Source organism: Odocoileus virginianus, chromosome 13 (assembly GCF_023699985.2).
Source record: "Odocoileus virginianus isolate 20LAN1187 ecotype Illinois chromosome 13, Ovbor_1.2, whole genome shotgun sequence".
Taxonomy (NCBI): Eukaryota; Metazoa; Chordata; class Mammalia; order Artiodactyla; family Cervidae; genus Odocoileus; species Odocoileus virginianus.
In genome coordinates, this window is record NC_069686.1 from 16,040,896 (window position 1) to 16,065,038 (window position 24,143).

At 38.6% G+C, this 24,143-nt stretch overlaps 1 protein-coding gene and 1 long non-coding RNA gene across 7 annotated transcripts in view; one reads left to right on the forward strand and one right to left on the reverse strand.

Annotated features, from left to right (window-relative positions):
• LOC110134565 (uncharacterized) overlaps positions 1-12,415 on the reverse strand; it is a 93,001-nt gene extending 80,586 nt beyond the window's left edge. For all 3 annotated transcript variants that reach the window (XR_011490944.1, XR_011490942.1, XR_011490943.1), the window contains exon 1: positions 12,189-12,415. This is a non-coding gene — a long non-coding RNA (uncharacterized lncRNA). The remainder of the gene's footprint in view (positions 1-12,188) is intronic.
• Positions 11,554-24,143, forward strand: part of GPR155 (G protein-coupled receptor 155) — a 42,221-nt gene continuing 29,631 nt past the window's right edge. For 3 of the 4 annotated variants that reach the window (XM_070475997.1, XM_020889139.2, XM_020889131.2), the window contains exons 1-3: positions 11,554-11,773; positions 15,848-16,344; positions 23,479-23,878. In XM_070475997.1, the coding sequence (XP_070332098.1) occupies positions 15,879-16,344; positions 23,479-23,878 (866 nt within the window). In that variant the 5' untranslated portion in view covers positions 11,554-11,773; positions 15,848-15,878. The remainder of the gene's footprint in view (positions 11,774-15,847; positions 16,345-23,478; positions 23,879-24,143) is intronic. The other variant, XM_020889129.2, reaches the window with a different exon arrangement.

Below are 24,143 nucleotides of genomic sequence, written 5' to 3' on the forward strand. Positions count from 1 at the left end.
TCCATTATTAATATTCCCATTAGCTCATACTACTCTCCTATCTTCTTTTACCACATTTGACAGATTTTTATCTCTGTACATTTCTAGTTTATTTTATTCTGCATTGAGGAGTTTTGGATCTTGACTCGGTAGCAAGAACTACAGAAACATTCTCTGTGCTGGGCAGGAACTTTCTACACTTGGAGTCTAGAGTAGGGCTATAATTTGGAAAATGGTGTAAAGAAGAACAATTTTCAAAGACATTTAACTTTTAAAAGAAAATGTAGGTGGATATTGTTATGACCTTGATACAGGTGAGGATTCCTTAAATAAGATACCAAATGCACAAACTATAAAAGATTAGTAAAAAGCTGTATTTTAGAAAATAACATCCCTGAAGAAATATAAGAGGAAATTATGACTGTTTCTAAAAAACTGAAGCTTTAAGAGATGATGAAATGAAGGCACCGAGGTTTTGCTACAATACAGTAAATGTATTGGCTGAGTTACTGAATATATCAGAAAATTACTTCATCCAGTTTTACCCATAACATGAACTTTTTGACTGGAATCTGATAATGGCCCTATAGTGAGGAAATAGTGTAAATATATGAGAAATGAAAACAGGGGTCCATTTTATTTTGTTTTGCTTTTTTCCACAAACCAAAAAGAAATGGGTTTCATGAGAAATACATCCTGATAGGAAAAACTCTATTGAGATGGATTTCCAAAGGAAGTTCCCAGACTCAGTGTACCCTTTTTCCCACAATAAGAATACATTTCTCCCCATAGAGGACTGAGACTCTGGAAATTTTTTCTGCCTTCCTCTAAGACAAATATTCCTGCCTACCCTTGAAACAGATTTATAATTTCGAGTTTATTCCCTAAATGTGTCACTTTCAGAAATTTGCGTTAGAATCATGTGCAGAATCTGGGGGGAAAGGTATGGACACAATCCCAGTGATGTTGATTTAGTAAGTCTGACAGGGGCCTGGTATCTATATTTTTAAAAAATTACATTCCCCAAGTGATCATTTTGCAATACATAGAAATGTCAAATCATTGTTATACACCTGAAATTAACATAATATTGTATGCAAATTATGCTTCAATTTAAAAAATTTTATTCCCCAGATGACTCTGGTGTGAAGTTGATTGAGCAATGTGACAGATCTTTGGACTCCTGACTATGATTAAACATTCTGCTTTTTACCCCTCTGTACCTTAGTCCTTATGGTTGATCCCTGCCCCATATTACTCCATCTTTTGATCACATGACTCTCCTAGGTCATGATCAGTAACCTACACAGTAAAATCATGCTGAACAAATAATATATGGAGCAAGCAGGTAGCTTGGTAGGACCAAATTGCTAGCATGTACAGAAATACTTAGTTTTACTGCACTTGGTTTTATTGTGCTCCACAGAAAACTGTGCTTTTTACAAATTGAAGGTCTGTGGAAACCCTGCATTGCCAGATGATGGTTAGCACTTTTTAGCAATGAAGTATTTTTTAATTAAGATATGTAAATTGTTTTACAGACATAATGTACATTTGTAGACATTGCACATTTAGCAACTATACTGTAAATATCACTTTTATAGGCAATAGGAAACCCCAAAGTTCATGTGACTCACTTTATTGCAATATTCATTTTATTGTGGCAGCCTGGAACCAAACCCACAATATCTTCAAAGTATGCCTGTAGCAACAGTGAAATGAGAAGCTGAGAACATGCTGAGAAAGAGAAAGAATGATAGAGTGCTTGAAAGCACATCAAGAATAAGGCCTAAAAGAGGAAACAATGGAACAGGTCTTGTCAAAATGGAGGAAGTGTCTGAACTCTAACCTTCCACTCTCTATCCTTTTATGGAACATCACCTAGAGCAATATCCATGCACCAGCTGGCTCCTTAGCAACAGCTTCCCATTGGTCACCTTCCCTCAGAGGGACTGATACTAAGCTCTCTTATTTCCCTTTCCAGGAGTGGAAGAGACAAGCTGCTCTTCTTCAGATTACTCCGTAATTACTTTCAGGAACCCTCTACATTCACATAGGCTAACTCCCTATAACAGACGGAGTTTACCACTTTTCCTGCTTACCACCTTCCAAAGTTAGCAGAGGAATTTTGGACAAACAAGAAAAGTGATCGTTTCCTTCATACTCTAGTTTTTGACACAACATGGTTGGATGAGTGAGATTAAAGTGGTTGAGAAGAAAGATTCAGGGAGATGCTTCTTAATTTCTCCGAGATCACTGCCTGAGTTTGAAGATTTCTAAATACAGTTTCAATTGCCCTCAGGGACAATCTCCTTTTGCCTCTAAAACAAACAATTACATTCACTATGGCAAATATTGGGTTTAAGCTTTTTTAATAGCAGTTTTTCATTTGACAAAGACTATTATGTAAAAAAAAGATCCTTAACCAATTACTGAGGCAACATACGAAATGAAATTTCTAAGGCTTTTCTAGGAATTTTATCACATGTTAGCATTATATAAACATCTTGTCTCCAAAATGTACACCCACAGGAGAGGGCTTGAGTTAGGCTATTAGAACGAATTATAAGCCAGGCTTGAGGACATAGTTAATAGTCCTTTTAGCTATAGGCTATAGAAGCCTAGATGCCAATTAACACTGCACTGAGAAACTCACTTTTATCAGTTTTATTCTTCAAGAACAACTTACTCCAAAGCCCAGGCATCTTTCTGACTCAGTCTGGGTAGTGCTTTTATACTTCATAAGTCAAGTTCTGTGTCCTGTTTCCACTTTTTGGAATGGCTTAGGGAAAGCTTGCATAGAAGTTAAGGCAAAAGGAAAGTCTAAATAACTTTTGGAATTCTAGGGACATTTAAATATTTGTAGAATTTATTCTTGGGACATGATCACATTTAGTCTGTCCAGTGCTCAGCCGCTCAGTCATGTCTGACCCTTTGCAACCCATAGACTATAACCCACTAGGCTCCTCTGTCTATGGGATTTTCCAGGCAAGAATACTAGAGTGGGTTGCCATTTCCTTCTCCAGGGGATCTTCCCAACCTTGGGATCAAACCCACATTTCCTGTGTCCCCTGCATTGCAGGCGGATTCTTTACTGCTGAGCCATAAGGGAATGACAGTTCCTCATGATTTGGCTTTTTCAGCCATTGTTAGTCACAGAACAATCTGGTTCCTCGACTGCCACTCAGAGACTTGAGTTCTGATACTTCTTCTTCAGTTACTTTTGTTGATATTTGAAAGAATCAGCACAAGAAAGAACAGGTGTTAATGTCCTAAGTTCTCTAAATATGGAAACTTCATAAAAGTGTTTAGCTGGTATTCCAAGAGTTGGCAGGGTAACAAATGTTTACCTGGTGCCTACTATGTGCCAAGCACTCTTCCAGGTACTAAGGATACCACAGAAATCAGCACAGATAAAGTGCCTACCCTTTTGAGGAAGGAAGGAAGGTAGAACTCCTGAAACACAAAATCTACTGGAAGAATGCATCTGAGGTCTATGCTTAACTGTCATGCTGAAGATATGCTAGATAACTTGTTTTTTGAACTAGCTATTAAACTCAAAAGTTCCATCCAGATTTTAACAAGAATCAGCTAAAGACCTTACTCCAGTCAAAACTAAATCTGCCGTTTTGCCACTTCCTCTTTATATCATACAAAGTTGGTTAGTTTTACAGTGTTTCATCTTAGAGATCATTCAGATTACAAAATATTCTACACATTTATAAGATTCTTTATAGAATGACTGCCTATTACATAAGTCTGTCTGTGAGCACCTTTTTACTGAACAAACTAGTAGTAAAAACAGGAGTATTTTTTGTTGTTCTTCATCTTCATTTTCCTGATCTCTAACCCTTTTACAAAAAAAAAAGGTCAAAACAAAACCACAAGTACTGTATCAAGACGCTAAATCCTGAGGCAAATCAGATGGGCTCCAAAGTCACCATGTTGCTATTGCATACTTTCTGTACTCTAGCTTATCTAAATCATTGATTTAACTTTTAGTTTCATAATCTCATTCTGGTTTCACTGTTTTTCTCCTTAAAACTTCTGAAGTGTTTACCCAGACAAAAGCCCTTGTCTATTTAACTACATTTGAGTCTCACCTGACATCAATCAAATCAGTAACAAGGTGAAATGTTTAGATTCTATTTTCCCTAAGGAAAAAAATATATATATAATATACATATAATACATAATTTGTATATATACCAGCAACTATGGTATAACTCTTTTACAGTGGCTGGATTTCTTATTTTCTCCAGCAATAACAATAACAAATGCAATTTATTTTTACTAGTTTATTATTAGAGGATATGCTAAAGGATACAAATGAACATCCAGATGGAAGAGGTGCATACGGCACAGTATGTGAGAATAGAGCATGGAGCTTCCATGCTCTCTCGGGAGGAATCCTTCTCCAGGTATGTCCATGTGTCCACCAACTCAGCCTTGTAAGAATATTTTAATAGCAAGCTGAAAAGGGGGAAAAGCCACTATGTATTTACAAAAATACAATGTTGAATTTAAAAAAGTAGTTTTCAGGGTTTTACCTTGACAGGTCAGAAATTGTGGCTGAGATGGTAAAGAATCTGTCTGCAATGTGGGAGACCTGGGTTCGATCCCTAGTTGGGAAGATTCCCTGAAGGAAGGCATGGCAACCCACTCCAGTATTCTTGCCTGGAGAATCCCCATGGACAGAGGAGCCTGGCAGGCTACAGTCCATGGAGTCACAAAGAGATGGACACGACTGAGTGACTGAGCACATAGCATGTGAAATAACAAAAAGAAGCCATAATTTCAGAGAATGTTTATATAAACCTGGGCTAAGTGAAAAACTGGAAAAAATGAGAAATTCAGCCACTATGAAAGAGCTATACCATAGTTGCTGGTATCAAATAGCTTCCTGGGGGAAGAAAATGCTTCCTTTATTCTTCTATGTTCCTTTGACTGGTCTAATAATCAAATTAACATAAGAAAGATTAACAAGAGAGAAACAAATTTAATTTCACACATACCTGAGAAGAGACCAAAGCAGTCTGTTTAAATGCCTTTTCAGAAAAAGAATCAATCATTTGTGAAAATTTGACAAAACAAAGGGGGTTTTGCTTAGGGTAGCAAACTAATGAGAGAGTAACAAAGTTTGTTTATACAGCCTGCATGTGTGCTCAGTTGCTCAGTGCATCTGACTCTTCGTGACCCTATGGATTATATAGCCTGCCAAGCTCCTCTGTCCATGGAACTTTCCAGGTAAGAATACTGGAACGGGTTGCCATTTCCTCCCCCAGAGGATCTTCCCAACATAGGGACCAGACTTGAGTCACCTGCATCTCCTGCATTGGCAGGCAGGTTCTTTACCACTGAGCCACTTGGGGAGCCCTTATTACAGCTTTCTCAGCCTCAGATTTTCTCTCTCAGTGCCCTTCATCCTCATGGAATAGGGAAGATACCTTCCTAAGGAGCTTTGTTTCCTGCTTTCAGGGGGACAAAGGAGGTTGAGACTGTTCTTATACCAGCTCTATCTCAAGTAACTTAAAACCAAAATAATCAATGTGCCACCTTGGCATATTCAGTAACCACCTGCCCCAAGCTCCATCATTCCCATTCAATAGAAAGAAATACGATTTAAAATTCTGGATAGTTGGTAGGCAGTTACGTTTTATTCAACCATTCAAAAACCATTTATGGAACACCTACCATATGTCAAGGAAAACATTATTATAATTGCTAGGACTACAGAAATTAACAAAAATAAGGCTTAGCCTGAGCGACTGAACTGAACTGACTGAAGGAGAAATTGCTTCTGTCAGGAAGGGGACAGGGAGTTTCAAAGAAACTAAATATTTTTTAAAGAAGTTTGAAATTATATTGTTGTTGTTTGTTCAGTTGCTCAGTCATATCCGATTCTTTGTGACTCCATGTACTGCAGTATGCCAGGCTTCCCTGTCCTTCACCATCTCCCAGAGCTTGCTCAGACTCATGTCCATTGAGACAGTGATGGCATCTAACCATCTTGTCCCCTGTCGTCCCCTTATCCTCCTGCCTTCAATCTTTCCCAGCATCAGGGTCTTTTCAAATAAGTCAGCTCTTCACATCAGGTGGCCAAAGTATTGGAGCTTAAGCTTAGGATTGACTGGTTTGATCTCCTTTCAGTCCAAGGGACTCTCAAGTCTTCTCCAACACCACAGTTCAAAAGCATCAATTCTTTGGCACTCAGCCTTCTTTATGGTCCAATTCTCACATCCATACATGACTACTGGAAAAACCATAGCTTTGACTAGACAGATCTTTGTCAGTAAAATAACGTCTCTGCTGTTTAATATGCTGTCTAGGTTTGTCACAGCTTTTCTCCCAAGGAGCAAGTGTCTTTTAATTTCATGGCTGCAGTCACCATCTGCAATGATTTTGGAGCCCAAGAAAGTAAAGTCTCTCACTGTTTCCATTGTTTCTCATCTTTTTGCCCTGAAGTGATGGGACCAGATGTCATTATTTTAGTTTTCTGAGTGTTGAGTTTTAAGCCAGCTTTTTCGCTCTCTTCTTTCACCTTCAACAAGAGGCTCTTTAGTTCCTCTTTGCTTTCTGCCATGAGGGTGGTGTCACGTGCATATCTGAGGATATTGATGTTTCTCCCAGCAAACATGATTCCAGCTGTGCTTCATCCAGCCTGGCATTTCTCATGATGTACTCTGCATATAATCAGGGTGACAATATACAACCTTGATGTACTCCTTTCCCAATTTTGAACCAGTCTGTTGTTCCATGACTGGTTCTAACTCTTGCTTCTTGACCTGCATACAAGTTTCTCAGGAGGCAGGTAAGGTGGTCTGGTATTCCTGTCTCTTTAAGAATTTTCCAGTTTGTTGTGATCCACACATCAAAGGCTTTAGTATAGTTAATGAAGCAGAACTAGACATTTTTCTGGAATTCCCTTGGCTTTTCTATGATCCAACGGATGTTGGCAATTTGATCTCTGGTTCCTCTGCCGTTTCTAAATCCAGTTTGAACTTCTGGAAGTTCTCAGTTCATATGCTGCTTGAGACTGGCATTAAGAATTTTAAGCATTACTTTGCTAGCATGTGAAATGAGTGCAATGGTGTGGTAGTTTGAACATTCTTTGGCATTGTCCTTCTTTGGGATTGGAATGAAAACAGACCTTTTTCAGTCCTGTGGCCACTGCTGAGTTTTCCAAATTTGCTAGCACATTGAGTGCAGCACTTTCACAGCATCATCTTTTAGGATGTGAAATAGCTCAGCTGGAATTCCATCATCTCCACTAGCTTTGTTCACAGTGATGCTTCCTAAGGCCCCCTTGACTTCACACTCCAGGATGACTGGCTCTAGGTGAGTGATCACAACATTGTCGTTCTTCTGTGTTTTCTTGCCACCTCTTCTTAATCTCTTCTGCTTCTGTTACCATTTCTGTTCTTTATTTTGCCCATCTTTGCATGAATTGTTCCCTTGGTATCTCTAATTTTCTTGAAGAGATCTCTAGTCTTTTCCATTCTATTGTCTTCCTCTATTTCTTTGCATTGCTCACTTATGAAGGCTTTATCTCTCCTTGCTATTCTTTGGAACTCTGCATTCAAATGGGTATATCTTTCCTTTTCTACCTTGCCTTTAGCTTCTCTTCTCACCTACTTGTTAGGCCTCCTCAGACAACTATTTTGCCTTTTTGCATTTTTTTTTGGGGGGGGGATGGTTTTGATCACCACCTCCTGTGCAATATCACAAACCTCAGTCTATAGTTCTTCAGGCACTCTGTCTATCAGATGTAATCCTTTGAAGCTATTTGTCACTTCTATTATATAATCATAAGGGATTTCATTTAGGTCATACCTGAATGGTCTAGTGGTTTTCCCTACTTTCTTCAATTTAAGTCTGAATTTGACAATAAGGAGTTCATGATCTGAGCCACAGTCAGCTTCTGGTCTTGTTTTTGCTGACTGTATAGAGCTTCTCCATCTTTGGCTGCAAAGAAAATAACCAATCTGATTTCAGTGTTGACCATCTGGTGATGTCCATGTGTAGAGTCTTCTCTTGTATTGTTGGAAGAGGGTTTTGCTATGACCAGTGCGTTCTCTTGGCAAAACTGTTAGCCTTTGCCCTGCTTCATTTTGTACTCCAAGGCCAAACTTGCCTGTTAGTCCAGGTATCTCTAGACTTCCTACTTTTAGATTCCAGTCCCCTACAATGAAAAGGACATCATTTTGTGGTGTTGGTTCTATAAGGTCTTGTAGGTCTTCATAGAAGAGTTCAACTTCAGCTTCTTCAGCATTACTGGTTGGGGCATAGACTTGGATTACTGTGATATTGAGTGGTCTGCCTCAGAAATGAATAGAAATCTTTGTCATTTTTGAGATTGCACCCAAATACTATATTTCAGACTCTTGTTGACTCTGTGGTTTTCTCCACTTCTTCTAAGAGATTCTCACCAACAGCAGTGACTTCAAACAACACATTTTAAGTCATTCTGAACACTTCTACTATTTTACCTTCCTCTTCTTTACTCATCTTTGATTAGACACTATGGATGTCCAGAGTCCAAAGAGACAAAGTCCAAAAATTTTAAGGGAGATAATCCTCAACTTTTCAATAGGGAATATTCAATAGGTGTTGAAAGTTATGATAGAGATCTATATTTATGCATAAAAATGTTAAATATTATTAAATGAAAAGGTTACTAAAAATCATGTGTATGAAAAATAATGTGTATTGTATGAACTTACTTTACTGGTTTTATATGCATAGGAAAAAGTGATACATTTACAGTAAAGTGTTAACAGAAGCTATCGGAGGTGTTGTGCTTTCCATGTCCTATTTTCAGGTAATAGTACATATAGAACAGCATCTCACAGAAGGACTAGCAGACATGATAATGGAATTAAATGGTTACCTTATGGCATTTATCAGTAAATGCTTATCTAAGAATGATTTTTGATGCAGTCCTTCATTTCTGTATACACTTTTCCTAGAGCCATTGTTCCCCAGCCAGCTGCTTATACCGGAAAACTTGTCCACTCTGTACAGCTAGCCCCAAACCACATCTTTGGCTCTGTTTTTTGTCTGTCTTGAGCTTCTGTTTTCTCTTCCGGTGTCTGCTAGCAATCTTACAGGTGCTGATACTTTCATGAGCAATTAGTTCTGAGGACAATGAGCACTAGAGTCCCATTCTCTTGCTGGCTGTTCTTAGACCAATGACTTAATCTCCAGGACCTCAAATGAAGAAGGTGATAACTTTTTCAAGAGAGGAGACTAACTTTCTTGAGATTTTAGATTTTAGGCCTAAAATCAAATTCATCATCTTCTGTAACCACTTCCCTCACTTGAAATATTTCTTCATCTTCAGATAATAGAATGATAGGAAAGGGTGGAGCCTTAGAACCAGTAAGGGTGTTAAGAGTCTCCCTAGTTTTATTCCTTTTCTTTATTGTAGTTCAGTACAGTTCAGTCGCTCAGTCATGTCTGACTCTTTGCGACCCCATGAACCGCAGCACGCCAGGCCTCCCTGTTCATCACCAATTCCCGGAGGTTACTCAAACTCATGTCCATTGAGTCGGTGATGCCATCCAACCATCTCATCCTCTGTCGTTCCCTTCTCCTCTCACCTTCAATCTTTCCCAGCATCAGGGTCTTTTCAAGTAAGTCAGCTCTTCACATCAGGTGGCCAAAGTATTGGAGTTTCAGCTTCAGCATCAGTCCTTCCAGTGAATATTCAGGATTGATTTCCTTTAAGACTGACTGGTTGGATCTCCTCGCAGTCCAGGGGACTCTCAAGAGTCTTCTCCAACACCACAGTTCAAAAGAATCAATTCTTTGGTGCTCAGCTTTCTTTACAGTCCAACTCTCACTTCTATACATGACTACTGGAAAAACCATAGCTTTGACTAGATGGACCTTTGTTGGCAAAGTAATGGCTCTGCTTTTTAATACGCTGTCTAGGTTGGTCATAACTTTTCTTCCAAGGAGTAAGAGTCTTTTAATTTCATGGCTGCAGTCACCATCTGCAGTGATTTTGGGGCCCCCCAAAATAAAGTCTGCCACTGTTTCTCCATCTATTTGCCATGAAGTGATGGGACCAGATGCCATGATCTTTGTTTTCTGAATGTTGAGCTTTAAGCCAACTTTTTCATTCACCTCTTTCACTTTCATCAAGAAGCTCTTTAGTTCTTCTTCACTTTCTCTATTGCAATGGATGAGCAAATATCTAGGTTCATTATCTCCTTCCCTTTCTTAGCCTTGTCAGTAATCCAGTCCCAACAGTTCTTTTGTAATGTCTCTCAGATCTTTTCCATTCTTTTCATTACCACCACCCCAGAGTTCATTTCCTCTTGGCTTGTTTTTTTCCCCAAAGTCAGTTGTTTTTCTTGCTTTCAGTCTTTCAACTAACCTGGGAAAGCTTCCAGACTGCATATCCAAAATTAGTGTAATCACTAAGACATGTTCTCATGGGGGGAAAAATAATAATAATAATGGTTTTATTGTGGTCAGAGGATATGGTCCAAACTCCAAGGCTAACCTAAGAAACTTCTAGAGTTTCACCCTACCGTTCATGTCCAGGCCTATCTTCCAGTTTTTCGCTAAAAGTCAAAGCTCAATAAATATTCCATTGAATTCATCTCCAAACTTTCTAAATAAACCCTTTCAGCTTTGAGATACAGTCAGATTTTTTTTTAAAAAGTAGCCAGGTTAAAGGCAAATAGGGAGGGCTGTTAAAAGTTAAGATAGAGAACAAGGGTGAAATGAGGAGAACAGGGGCAGAATGCATTATTTTCCTGTATCTTCAGTTCCTGCTCTGTTCAGTTTTTCACCAGTACAGTTTCCTCTCAGTACACTGAGGGGATATGCGTGGTTCTACCCACGATAAAAACACAAGCAGTCAGCGACTGAGTTTACTAAACCAAACGCAAAATGGCTCAGTCGGCAAAGAATCTGCCTGAAATAGAGGAGACCCGAGCTCAATTCCTGGGTCGGGAAGATTCTCTGGAGAAGGAAATGGCAACTGACTCCAGTGTCCTCGCCTGGAGACTCCCATGGACAGAGGAGCCTGGCAGGCTACAGTCCATGGGATCGCAAAATTCAGACATGACTTGTAGGCTAAACCACCACCACCAAACAGAATAAAAAGCGTTACATTTTCGTCTCGGATCTAGGAAGGTCAAAGTCACACTGCCCCGGGAAAGGTGAAAGGCAGGAGTCTGACCCACGAGTCTTACTCTTTAAGACCTTGTTTTTAAACTGTACTATATAAACGGCTAGGCTAATCGAGAGAGGACTCGGCAGACTACACGAGGCCGGGGTTAGGCGGAAAGACAAGAAGCTTCTGCACCTGAATTTAGGGGGAAGAGAGAAACCACAAAGTCCCCACACCTGCCGCCATTTTGCGGGAGTCGAGCGGCCGGAAGTCCTGCCGCCGGCGTCTAGCGGCTCGCAGTAGGCGTGAGGAGAGGAGCGGGAGTGGGGGAGGGGACGTGGGTGAGAACCATGGGCCTCCGCCTCTCGGCGGTCGGGGGCGGAGCGAAAGGGCGGGGCCGGGGCCCTCAAGGCTCCGGGGTTCCCCTGGCCGGGGGAGGGGCTTAAAGGAGGGGCGGGGCGGCACGGGGAGGAGTTGACCTGGTCCCAGCTTACTAGCCCCTCACTTTCTCGGAACGTGACTGAGCTGCTGTAGCCTCACCCGGGGAGCCGACAGCTCTCTGCTAGGAGGGCTGGAGGTGGGAAATGACGGTGATTTCCTCCCTGCTTGGTCCACCTCGAGCATCGACTCCCTTCTCCCGCGGCCCCGGGGCTGCAGACGTAGCAGGTGAGAAGGGCCCCTGGGGCGCCGACCCACGCGGTCCCGGCTCCTTTGCGGGCCCATGGTGCCCCCGCTCTCGCTCCTCGAGTCTGAGCCGGTGGGCAGCGCCTAGGCCCGCAGTCCGCTGCGTGCGCCTGCCCGCTTCTGCCCCGCAGCGCCCGCCTTTAGGACGTGCGGTCCACCCGGGAAGACTTAGCAGGGGAAGGGGCGGCTTGTCGCCTTTGGTGACAGATCTGCCATCCCCCAGTTTGAGGAGCGCCTCACTGTACGTGCGTCCTCCATATCGTTCTCAGACTCTTTCCCCTTATTCTGGGGAGGGGGGGGGTGCCTCAGCGAATGCCATCCTGGGAGCTTGTGCCCAGGTACCTGGAGCGTTGCACCAAACTGTCTCCCTTACCCCTTTTAGGAGCATTTCACTTACCTTGCGTTGTGACTACCATGCCCCGGGAAAGCTGAGCGTCCAACTTTTTATTCCAGGTGCCGAACACTTCTACTGCTGCCTTCCCAGGCATTGGGTGGCAGCTGTTCTTTGGCCGGCCTGTTTGGTTAGGGATTCTCTACATCCTTATCTTAGAGGGCCAAAGTCTGTCCCCGCCGACAAGCAAGAGGCAGCGCTCAGCCCTCCCCACCCTGGGTCTCTAGGGAGGACATTTGGTCCCCTGCAAGTAGGTGGGAGTGGGTGGATGGTGTGACTGTTGATGTCGGAAAGTGCTTGAATGGTACAATACTGTATTATGTTTTTCCCATCGGATAAAGGGTATTGGGTGTTTGAGAAATAGCCTAAGGTTTTAAAGCTTTCTCTTTGAAACCAGTCAGAACCCTCCTCCCCATTTTCACTTAATAGCAGTTTACGGTGTCAGTGGTTCCTCCTTGTTATCTAAATCATGAGTGACCAGAAGTGACTAGTGTATAGCATTTGTCGCTCCCTTTCCAATGAGTGGTCTTTTACTGTGACAAGCTAACTTTTTGTTCAGCACTGTTTTTAATGTGATGAAAAGACGGGATGCAATTTTTAAAAAATACTTCCATTGCTGTGGCTCCTGTTTATTTTAAAAGAATGCTTTAGGAAGTTTGTTCTCTTCCTGTTGGGAAAAAAAAATTAAGATGACATAAAACTTTCTAAGTCCTTTTTGGTTATTTTCATTGCCCCTCAATTAGCAGATATTGCTTTTATGATATCAAGGAACATTAAAAGAATGGGAAAGGAAAGATTACTTTCCAAAGTTTTTCTCTTAATTTTTGACTAACTGAAAGTTAAACCTGGACATTGCTACAACTATTTGACCATTACCTAGAGGGAACTAAAGAACTTTCCCTTCCGTGTTAACAACTAAGATCAAACTAAATTTTTGAATTGAACTCCCCTTAGTTGTTTGGTATAAAACAAAAACTGATAACCTTACAATCTATCCCATCCCTCTGTTTTAGTTGGAGACTCTTTAATATCAAGTATGTTTGACAAATTGGCATAGAACAATTAATTGTATTTAACTTACTACCATTCTTGTTACTATTAGGACACACAACTCCCAATAGCAGTTGTTACCATTTCTTGAAGGTCTACTTTGTGAAAAGCTACTATAATAAGCTGTGTAAAATCTCCAGTCCTCACAATATCCGTCTAAGGAGATTTTTACTCTCATTTTACAGTTGAAGGAGCTGAAGTGCAGACAGGCTTAGTTGCCCAAGGAGTTGATAAGCAATAGGCCCCAAATTGGGTTCAGGCCATTTGACTCTTTTCACTGAACAATTGCAAATTTACTTAAAACTGTTAGTTTAAAAATTATTGGAATAAATTGACATGCAAGTGTGGTTGGTACAAATAAGGGGCAGTGAGAAGTGTAAGTTATAATAGTCCAAGCAAAGAAATAGAGGGAACTTTTTAAAAATAACAGAAGACTGGAATAGTTTATCACTTTAATCTTAGCACTGTTTTTTCAAATCCACATCTCTCAGGAGATCTGAATGTTTAACACTTTAGTTCACTCATTTACCAGCTCCTTACTTCAGTTATGACTACCTGTACCAATCAGTAGCTTTCCCAGGATATAATCTGATGTTTATTTGGTAGACTTCAAGTATGTGTGAATATTACAGGTTTTGTGTATATTGACCACTCCTATCTAATCCTAGTAGGAAAATAACTTGTCCTGATCCAGATTTAAACATAATATTTTTAAATGGGTTCAGCTTATACTAGGGTAGCACAGAGAAAATTATCTCATCCACACCCCCTTAGATCAGTTTTTGTTGATTTCTGGCCTGCCATCTGAGTCCTTAATGTTATGTGGGTGTTTAAGTATTTAACCCTGGGCATTGTACATTTCAGGAAGCATAAGCTGTTTTACTTTTTATGTTATATAAGGTTACTTTGGATGGTTTACCCGTAATAATCACTTAGGAATTGGCAATGGTCTCTATATTAACTTCTAGTTACTAATAAAAGCTGATTAGTTGCAGAGTTGTTCAAATCTAATGTTCATTGTGTCCCTGGCAGCAAGAGGAATGTCTAAGTATTGTCATGTTAACATAAAGTTTTCCTTGCTTTAGCATTTTCTGAACATCTTTAGAACATTTTACAAGACATTTTGTGTTCTTTAACATTGTGTGAACAGCTTTAGAACATTTTAGAGCACATTTTGTGGTCTTGGGCCTGTTGCTATATATAGTGAAAAACTTAGAATACTTAGCATTCAGAGAAAGCAAGATCTGTCCATGAAGTAGATAGTTCCTAAGAGAGAACATTGATCCACCTAAGAGCGAAGGGTTTTTATAAGAGCAGGTAATTGTTTTAGTCTCCTAATCTTCTATGTGCTTTAATCTCCAGGCACTGTGCACGGCATTAGTGAAAAAAGTGAAGTCGCTCAGTCGTGTCCGACTCTTTGCGACCACATGGACTATAGCCTACCAGGCTCCTCCATCTATGGGATTTTCCAGGCAAGAGTACTGGAGTGGATTGCCATTAGGAAGAAACAAAAGCATGCACAGTCCTTGCTTCTATGGCACTTAATGTCCAATGAAGGAGACAGACATAAGTCACATAGTCACTCTAATACATAGTCTAATAAACTGAGAAAAGTGGCCTAATGTTAAGGAACATGATTCTACTTGAGAAAGGCTGCTTGCGTGGGTATGGTGTTAGAGGAGCCTTACCTGATACAGACAACTCCTGAATTGATTTGCATACAGTTCAAAGGATGGGTAGTTGTTATGTGGAGAATGGTAGGTGGTTAAGGAAGAGAATATTCTAGAGTGAACTGCATGTGCAAAGTCCCTGTAGGCGTTCAAGGGCACATTCATTGCTGCTATGGAGCATTCAAGACAGCCAATATGTGTTTGTGGTGTAAAAGGAACTAAGAGGAGGTAGGTGGGATGCCATCATTTTTTCCTTCATTCTCTCTCTTATATGCCACCAAAAGTTATATTTAACTTTTGTTAAGTGATTTATTTGTAACAGATGTGTTTATAAGGATTTGATACTGAATAATATCAAGTTCCTATGAGGTAGGTCCTATTATTGTCACTTCACACATGAGGAAAGTGAGGCACAGAAGTTACTGGTTCAAAGTTAATTAGTGATATTTTATTATATTCTTTTTCCTATCCTATATTCAAGACCTTCTGCAGGCTGGAAAAGACCTTCCTGTCCATTGTGACTGCTTGATGTAGCCCTGAGAACTTCTGAAATTTCTGGACAATTTGGCTGCAGTGGACATTCAGCAGAGACTCTGTGGGCCCCGTGTTCTCATCCACTAGGCGGAGCTTGAGTATGGATCACTGGAGAGAACCACGGGGCATCACTGCAGCTGTGCTATTTGTGGATGTTATTTTACTCATATCTGATACTGAATATAGGACATAAATATTTTGAGCTGACCCACCTTTGAGAGTCAAGAGGTTGTTGTTGGCAGACATTCCCACCTTTTTTTTTTTTCTTCATTGTATTTTTCTCTGATGGTAGTTGAAAAAAATTTTGTGTATTTATTTGGTTATTTAATAAATTTAGGTTTGCCAGTATATCCTTTCAACTAGAATTCTTCTTGTTGATTTCACACTGAATCTTTCTTCCTTTCTTTTCAGAGCTCTGGTTGGAGTTGGAAGGTGAAAGAAAATGAATTCTTTTTCCGATATACCTGCCAAGAACTTAACCCTTGCGGTCAATGTGACCAAGACTGTGTCCTCACCAGTTACACATGGATTTAATTCCACTAATGACCCACCTTCAATGTCAATAACAAGGCTTTTTCCAGCCTTATTAGAATGCTTTGGCATAGTCCTTTGTGGCTACATAGCAGGAAGGGCCAATGTTATAACATCAACACAGGCGAAAGGACTGGGAAATTTTGTCTCCAGATTTGCACTTCCAGCTTTACTATTCAAAAACATGGTTGTACTTAATTTTTCTAATGTGGATTGGTCTTTTCTATATAGTATCTTAATTGCCAAAGCTTCTGTATTTTTCGTTGTATGTGTATTAACGTTATTGGTTGCCAGTCCCGATAGTCGATTTAGCAAAGCTGGACTATTTCCTATTTTTGCTACACAAAGTAATGACTTTGCATTGGGATATCCTATAGGTAAGTTATTTTTTATTTTTTAAGTTTTAAAAAATTTCAGGTGTTTTAGGAGGTAATAAAATGTAAGCCTTTAACTTGAATCTTTTAACTATGTGTTAGTGATTTATACCTCATTCTTGTATCTAAGAAATCTTTCATGTTTTTTCTTAAATATGTCTTAAGTTAGTCAGATTATATATTTTTTCAGAGTTTGAGGCACCTTCAAACATCTGCTTAAAATAAATGCTCATATCCAAATAAACTGAGTTCTCTTTATAATAGTATTCTTTTTCTTCTCCACAGTCATATATGAAAGATGTTTAATTGCCAGAAGAGATCAGATTCTGATTTAAATTCTGTAAAAAGAAGAAGCATACACCTGTTTAAAAACAGTCATTATTGTTAGCAGTGGAAATTTATGAGGGACTTTTTCCCTTCCTTATTTTTCTTACCATTTAGAGTGTATGTTATTTTACATTAATGCCTGTTATTGAATTTGTTATTCAAAATATCAGTGTACTTTTGTTGAAGCTAATTTCTTGTTTAAGAACAAAATGATGGGTTTTTTTGTGTTTTTTTTTTTTAACGTTTCCAACTTTCCCTTCTTTAAATTTCCAACTCTTTAAATAGCCTAATTTTATGTTTCCATGTATATGTTTCCTAATGAAATAGTAAATATACCAACTGGGGATGTTTAAATATCTTAGAAACATATTCTGTTTTCCAAACTGCCACCAAGAAAATGCATACTTAATAACTAGTCTTTAATATTCTTTATGTTAAAAGTTTATGTTGTGGTTTGATCATTTATCATAATGCAGGGATCTGAATATTATGGATATAGTCATTCATTTTTTCCTTCACTCATTGATAGGAGCCTGTTAGCACCAATGACTATGCTAGCTGCTGGGAATACCCTTGTGAACAAAGTTCTTGTACATATTGAATTTACATTTTAATGGGAAAATAAAAATAATATCACATAATTAGAAGGGCCATAAAAATAAAGTAGTGTTATTTTCTAAGGAGGTGCTATTTGAGGTTGGAGGTAGGGTCAGTGAAGGCCACCTCTCTGGTGATATATCTTCTGGGCAGAAAATAAATGAAACTTAATGAAATGAATGATTGAAATCTGCCATTAACTTTCAAATTTCTTACCTTTTAACTATCCCCCTCCAGAGAAGTTATTTCAACTCTGGCACTGAAAGGATTCTGGAGGACTATCATTCTCCTCCATCTCACACTCACCAGAAATAGAGATTTACCTAAGAAATTAAATCACTCTGAGTAAAGCCGGAGATTATGAAAGAGAAAAAACTAGGCTGTTAGATAACTGAGCTGTAAATAGTCAGAAATGAGATAGATGTTCCTTGAAGGTTAATGAATTTTAAAATTAAGGCTGAACCAAGCATTTAAATAAAGACTGGAAATAAAAGAGCAAGAAGTTAATGTGTTGTCCATCTCTTCAGGAGCATTAATTATGTTTGTCAAGGTACTTATGGTATAAGGAAAGACTTTAGAAATGGCTAAGTATCATAGTGTTAAATAATAAATAGTGTTATATCTTAATTTAGACATGAACCATAAGTTTCATGCCATCATAGAGTAGTAAGCCCATAATTAAATAGAAGTAATATTTGTAACTTTCTGAGAGTACTTATATACTTATCTCATTTGAGGTAGGGCAGATGTTATTATCCTCATTTTCAAATAAGGAGGTAGACTTACAGAGATTTAATTGTCTTACCCCAGGTCACACAGGTGACTAGATTTAAATCCTGGGTGTTCTTTTATGCCACACAGTTACATAACATGCCCATCGAATCACTAGAAGGCCCAACTAGCCCTTGTAATATATTATTTTCAGATAGAATCAAAGTTTTTCTTTATCTTTACATTATTCAAAATAATTCATAAAATGAGTAGCAATAGCAAAAGACCTATTAGATGAGTTTATTTATTTTCATATTAAGGCAGAATCTCCAAATAAAAAATATAGTCAACCATTTTCATTGCTGCTTCTCTCATGTCCCATACTAAATCAGTGAATCCAGAAATAATCATGTTTCCATCAGTGTGCTAGCCCAATTTCCCTGATGATTATACTTGCATACTTTGAGTTGTAATTTTTGTTTTTATTTTGTTGTTGTTTTTAAATCACAATATAAGCACTCATAACATTAGGTTGTAGACAATGACTTTACTAGAAATCAATAGTATAGACAGTAAGTGTTTTCTCATATCTGCAGATTGGAAGATGTGGTACAGAACTGTAGGGCCATGTATTTGCTCTGATGAGATTATTATCTCTGATCATGCCCATCTGCCTTGTGGCCATGCTTAGGGTGAACAGAGAAGACTGTCTCTAAAGAGAAGACCATTCTTTTGTTTGTTACATGACCACTCCCAAGAATTCCCACTCTCTTGTTCACAGATAAGCATCACAGCTTAAAGGAAGTGTCCTTTTCAAGACTGCATTTGATCTGCAACATTGGTCCAATTTACAGGTTACTCAGAAGAAGAGGGATAAGTTAATGATTAAAGACAAAGGAGAGTCATGTTTCCTTTTTCTCTATACTATGACAATTATAAAGGTCTATAAAACTGCATCAAAATGGTTTATCTGTACTTAAGTGACAGAATACTACATTGCATTATTGCAGACTAAAAAAGGAAGCTTGCTATTTTAAGAAAAAATTCTTTTCAAAGGTACCTTAAGAAATCTGAGTATGAGAAGAAACCAGGAATCTACTGAGGTGAAGTGTTGATCTCAGCAAATCAGAATGGTTCCCTGCCTTTGTCATTAAAAGATACTAATGGGGCATAGTTAAGTCCTATAATTTATTCTTCAAACAATGCTGATAGCATAAGCACCCCGACTAATCATAATTATGCTCTAGTGCTTGAGCTGTAAACAGAAAGGAAATGAAGCATTTAACTATAAGCCATTAAATAATAGAATGATCTTGTCTGGGTCTTTGTGTTATTTGCTAGGGACTGAAACCCTGCAGGAATCAAAATGGGAGGCACAGTGGGTGGCTAATTTTGTCTCTTAGTTCTTCAAGGCTATAAAATAATTCCTCATAGTGGGATTCTCCCCTCCCCCAAGAGCCTTATTTTTAAGTATTAATTAGCACTTAATAGTTGATATAATGATTATAAATCTAATTTGTTAATGTGGGTCACTGAATTTCATTTTTTTCAGATTTGAAAAACTGTATTCAGATTGGTAATGAATAGAGCTGCCTATTTATAGATGAAGATGAAATGTTAAGTCATTATGCAAAGGAATGGCAGAATGGACTGAAATTCCCATATTGAACCCTATTTTAGTAATTTAACAGGGATTTATTCCATTTTTGCTTTCCCACTAGACTGTATTTCTTTTGCCTTCATATACCCGTTCAACTGACTTAAAATATCCCAATAATAACCTGCTTTATAAATATTCAGAATATGAAAAAAGAAAAACATTGGATATAAAAAGAAATGGGTTCATGGATAACAATTAGGTATAAATTGCTATGTTACAAAATACATTTATAGTCTGTCTGAAACCTTTGACATTCACTGATATGTTAATTCCATTCAGCAAGTAGTTTCAGATTTGCTTAGTGGTCTGCTGGGACTGGGGGTTATAAAATGATGCCTTCAAGCAACTCAGAATTTGTTGAGGTGGCACTGATATGAAACAAGTTACCAGAGCCATCCAGGGAAGGGGATATCCATGATGTAGACTGAAGACTTGGTGGAAGAAGTGGTACCTGAGATAGGCCTTAAATAGTAGGCAAGATTTGGGTAAGAAAGAAGAGACTTCAAGATGTTAAGGAATAATGATCAGCATATAGAACTAGTAATTATGAACCTGGTGTTTATCCAGTGTAACAATGATATAAATTGGCTGATGGAGGATTTGCACTAAGGTATAGTGAAAGATGAGCTGGATAAATAAGGAACCAACTGTGGCAACTAGACAATGAATGTCAAAGATTTTATATATGGTCTTATGGGTGGGGAGAGCTGTGGGGAAATCTTAATTTTTGAAATTTAAGATTTAGGTTACATTGTCAATAGCAAATAAAGTGGAAGAAGGGGATGGTCAAGAAAAACCAGAGGAATATAGGCTGGTAAACAGTAGGTAACCCAGTTTTGAGATTTTCTTTTTTGATGTGGATCATTTTTAAAGTCTTTGTTCAATTTGTTACAGTATTGCTTCAGCTTTATGTTTTGTTTTTTAGCCACAAGGCATATGGGATCTTAGCTCCCTGACCAGGAGTTGAACCCACACTTCCTGCATTGGAAGGTGAAGTCTTAACCACTGGACTTACATGGAAGTCCAGTTTTGAGATTTTTAACAAGTGGGAGTAGTCGGAATTAAGATTCCATGTAGGAATCAAATACAAAAGATCATGCAAAAGAAGAAAGTATTTGGTGATTGGCTGCTGCTGCTGCTGCTAAGTCACTTCAGTCGTGTCCGACTCTCTGTGATCCCATAGACGGCAGCCCACCAGGCTCCCCCGTCCTTGGGATTCTCCAGGCAAGAACACTGGAGTGGGTTGCCATTTCCTTCTCCAATGAGTGAAAGTGAAAAGTGAAAGTGAGGTCGCTCAGTCACGTCCGACTCTTAGCGACCCCATGGACTGCAGCCTACCAGGCTCCTCCGTCCATGGGATTTTCCAGGCAAGAGTACTGGAGTGGGTTGCCATTTCCTTCTCCAGGTGATTGGCTAGACCTAGATAATAGACTGTTGCTCATATTTGCTTTGAACTTTTAAAACAACCTGAAGTCCATCATATGATGGTGATTAAGTGCTACTGTACCAGGAAAGTACATTTCTGTTTTTTTTTTTTATAAAAAGGCATTAACTTAAGGGACCTTGTGTGCTTTTACATTCTCAAAGGAAAAACCTTATGAATTTTATTTTGGCTATTTGGGGAAATTCTTAAGCTCAGATTGAAAACACAAGTCTTTTCTAAAATATACTCTATTTTAAAAATGAGGGGGGTGGGTGGAAAGGTTTCCCTTTGAGTTAGACTATCTAATCAAAACTATAGCTAACTAGAAATAGTTATCAAAAGTACTGCTTTTATTTTTTTTTTAACTTAAAAGGTGAAACTTTAGAAACATGAAAGAAAGCCACTGAGTTATAGATCTAGTATATCTAATTTGGAAATCAGGGGAAAGAATTTGTGAAATTTCAGGTAATCAAATGTGTTTTGTTTAACCACTGCATTTCAGAGATATTAGAGACCTCTGTATGTGCTTTGCTGGAAAAAGGGGAATTGAATCTTATAAAAAGTAGGTTTTAGCTAACGAGAACAGGATCTTCTAAAGGTTATATAATTCAGTTACATAACCAATGGGACATGTACTTGACATTAACTGAACTTACGTATCCTGAGTAAGTAAACAAATATATTTTCCTTCCTGTGTCACTTTATCTTAATGTAAATTGAGAAGCCTAATCTTTTACATTTTTTCACATGATTGCCTCTCTTATGAAGCAAGTGATTGTGAGTGATTGTGGCTGTTCTCTTTTTTATCTCTCAACTTGAAAATCATTTATGAGTCAACCTTTTTATATATTAGTTTGAATAATTTCAGAACTCATTGCCAAAAATGTGCCTAGAGATCAGTTTGCTAGCTGCAAGGCTTTAAGTTGTGCTGATCAAGCCAAGACCAGGCCACCAACCCTCATATGAGTCAAGGAGACTCATCTTATACAGTGGTTAGACTCTAAAGTCATCATGTACAATTGAACCCCTGAAAAATCCCTCAAATAACCCACAAAATACAGCACACATATTCCATGTATATTGTACCATTTTTCTTAAGTCTAAAAGCCAGATTCTTTCTCAAGCGTTGTTCTTCAGTGAATAAGTAATTAGTTTGTACTTGGGGACATGCTGTATGAAAAAGAAAATTGAAGCTTTTGTTTTCCTAAGAAAGCATAGTTGAATTTGCATAGTTAAATGTACATTAACATGACTTTACTGTATCCCCCCTCAAAACATTTCTTGGGTCCACTTTACCATCTCTAATTCTTCAGCACTTTCACTGGTCTTCCTTCCTGAAGGTGTTCATTTCTCTCCAGGGTAGGCTGTCCATTTCCTCATCACCTTCATACCACGTGAGCAGTGGGTAGGCAGGACTGGCATCCTCACAGCCACTGTGTATACACTATTCTCTGCCCTTCTTTACAAACTGCTTCTTTGAGGTTCCTGTTGCCTGCTAGACCACTCATCCTCATTGTTGTCACCTGCTGACCTCATTCTCGTCACTCCGCATTCACTGAAGACTAATATCTGGCTCTCTGTCATCATCTCTAGTCCCACATTTTGCCATTATCTTGTTTAACATTAGTATCCATGTGAACTACCCACCAAGTTCTCTGCTCTCTCAGTTCCTTGACCTCCTCACCTTCAATGATGTTTTCCTCTACTCTATTTTAGCCGCCAACTCCTGTAGCCACATCCTGGACCTAGCCATTGGGAAACACTAAATTCAGTAGCTTACTATCCGACACCTGTGATCTCCTAAATTTCCAACTGCTCCTACTTGGACTTCATGGGAATCTCCAGTCTCTGACCCCTCTGCTCTTTATCTGTCAGCCATGTCCTGTCTTCACTACTTTTCCTAAATAGCTTGGACTCCATCACATCAGTCCTCATTTTTCAGTCTGTTGTCTCTTCCCCTCTCCTCCATTTCTCTGTTTCTCTCCTCTATCCTCTGATTTCTGCCTCATCACTTCATTGAAACTTACCTCTCAAGAGAACCAACAACCACCTTGGTGCTATGACTTCTTAAACATTTGGTTAGTAGATTTTAACTTTAAATTGTTCTAAGAACTGTACAAATCTGCCTCTTTCTTGAGACTAGTCTTAGCCTCTACATAGTAAAAATTAGTGAGTTTAACTAAAAATTTTTTAAGCTGATTATCACTTTATAAGCTATATCATTTAATATGGTGTGTTTTTCTTCCTTTTCAGCTTTACTAAAATATATTTTTCCAAAACTAAGCTAATGAAGTCATTCTACACCATTTAGGTTAATGTACAATTGTTATAATTAAGCAAGGAACATATTATATACATAATTTATTAATATATTTCTGTGGTAATCATTTTTAAATCACTTTTAACTTGTATTTTGCAGTTGAAGCTTTATATCAAACAACATACCCAGAATATCTCCAGTACATTTACTTAGTGGCACCAATATCTCTGATGATGTTAAACCCTATAGGATTTATCTTCTGTGAAATTCAGAAATGGAAAGACACTCAGAATGCTTCTCAAAACAAAGTGAAAATTTTGGGACTTGGACTTTTGCGTGTGTTACAGAACCCAATTGTATTTATGGTCTTCATTGGCATTGCCTTCAATTTTATTCTTGATCAAAAGGTGCCTGAATATATGGAAAATTTTCTTGATGGACTTGCAAATTCTTTTTCTGGATCAGCTCTATTTTATCTTGGTCTTACAATGGTAGGAAAAATAAAGAAACTAAAGAAGTCAGCATTTGTTGTACTAATTCTTCTCATCACAGCTAAACTGTAAGTTTCACTTATTTACTTGGGGATTATACTTTGTGAAAGCCTTACTTTATTTATCCAGTTTGTTGGGATTTTCTCCTTTAAATAGTTCAATAGTAGTAATCCCTCCTAATTGAATGGTTTTAAAGGGAAATGTGATATTGGTGATTGTGGAAAGTCATTTCTGTACAGGTTGTTTTTTCCATTTTACTGTTAAAGGATAAAGGCTATGGTTTTCCTTCAGCTTTTATGTAATTTTACCTAATACCTTCCAAGGTCCTAGTTT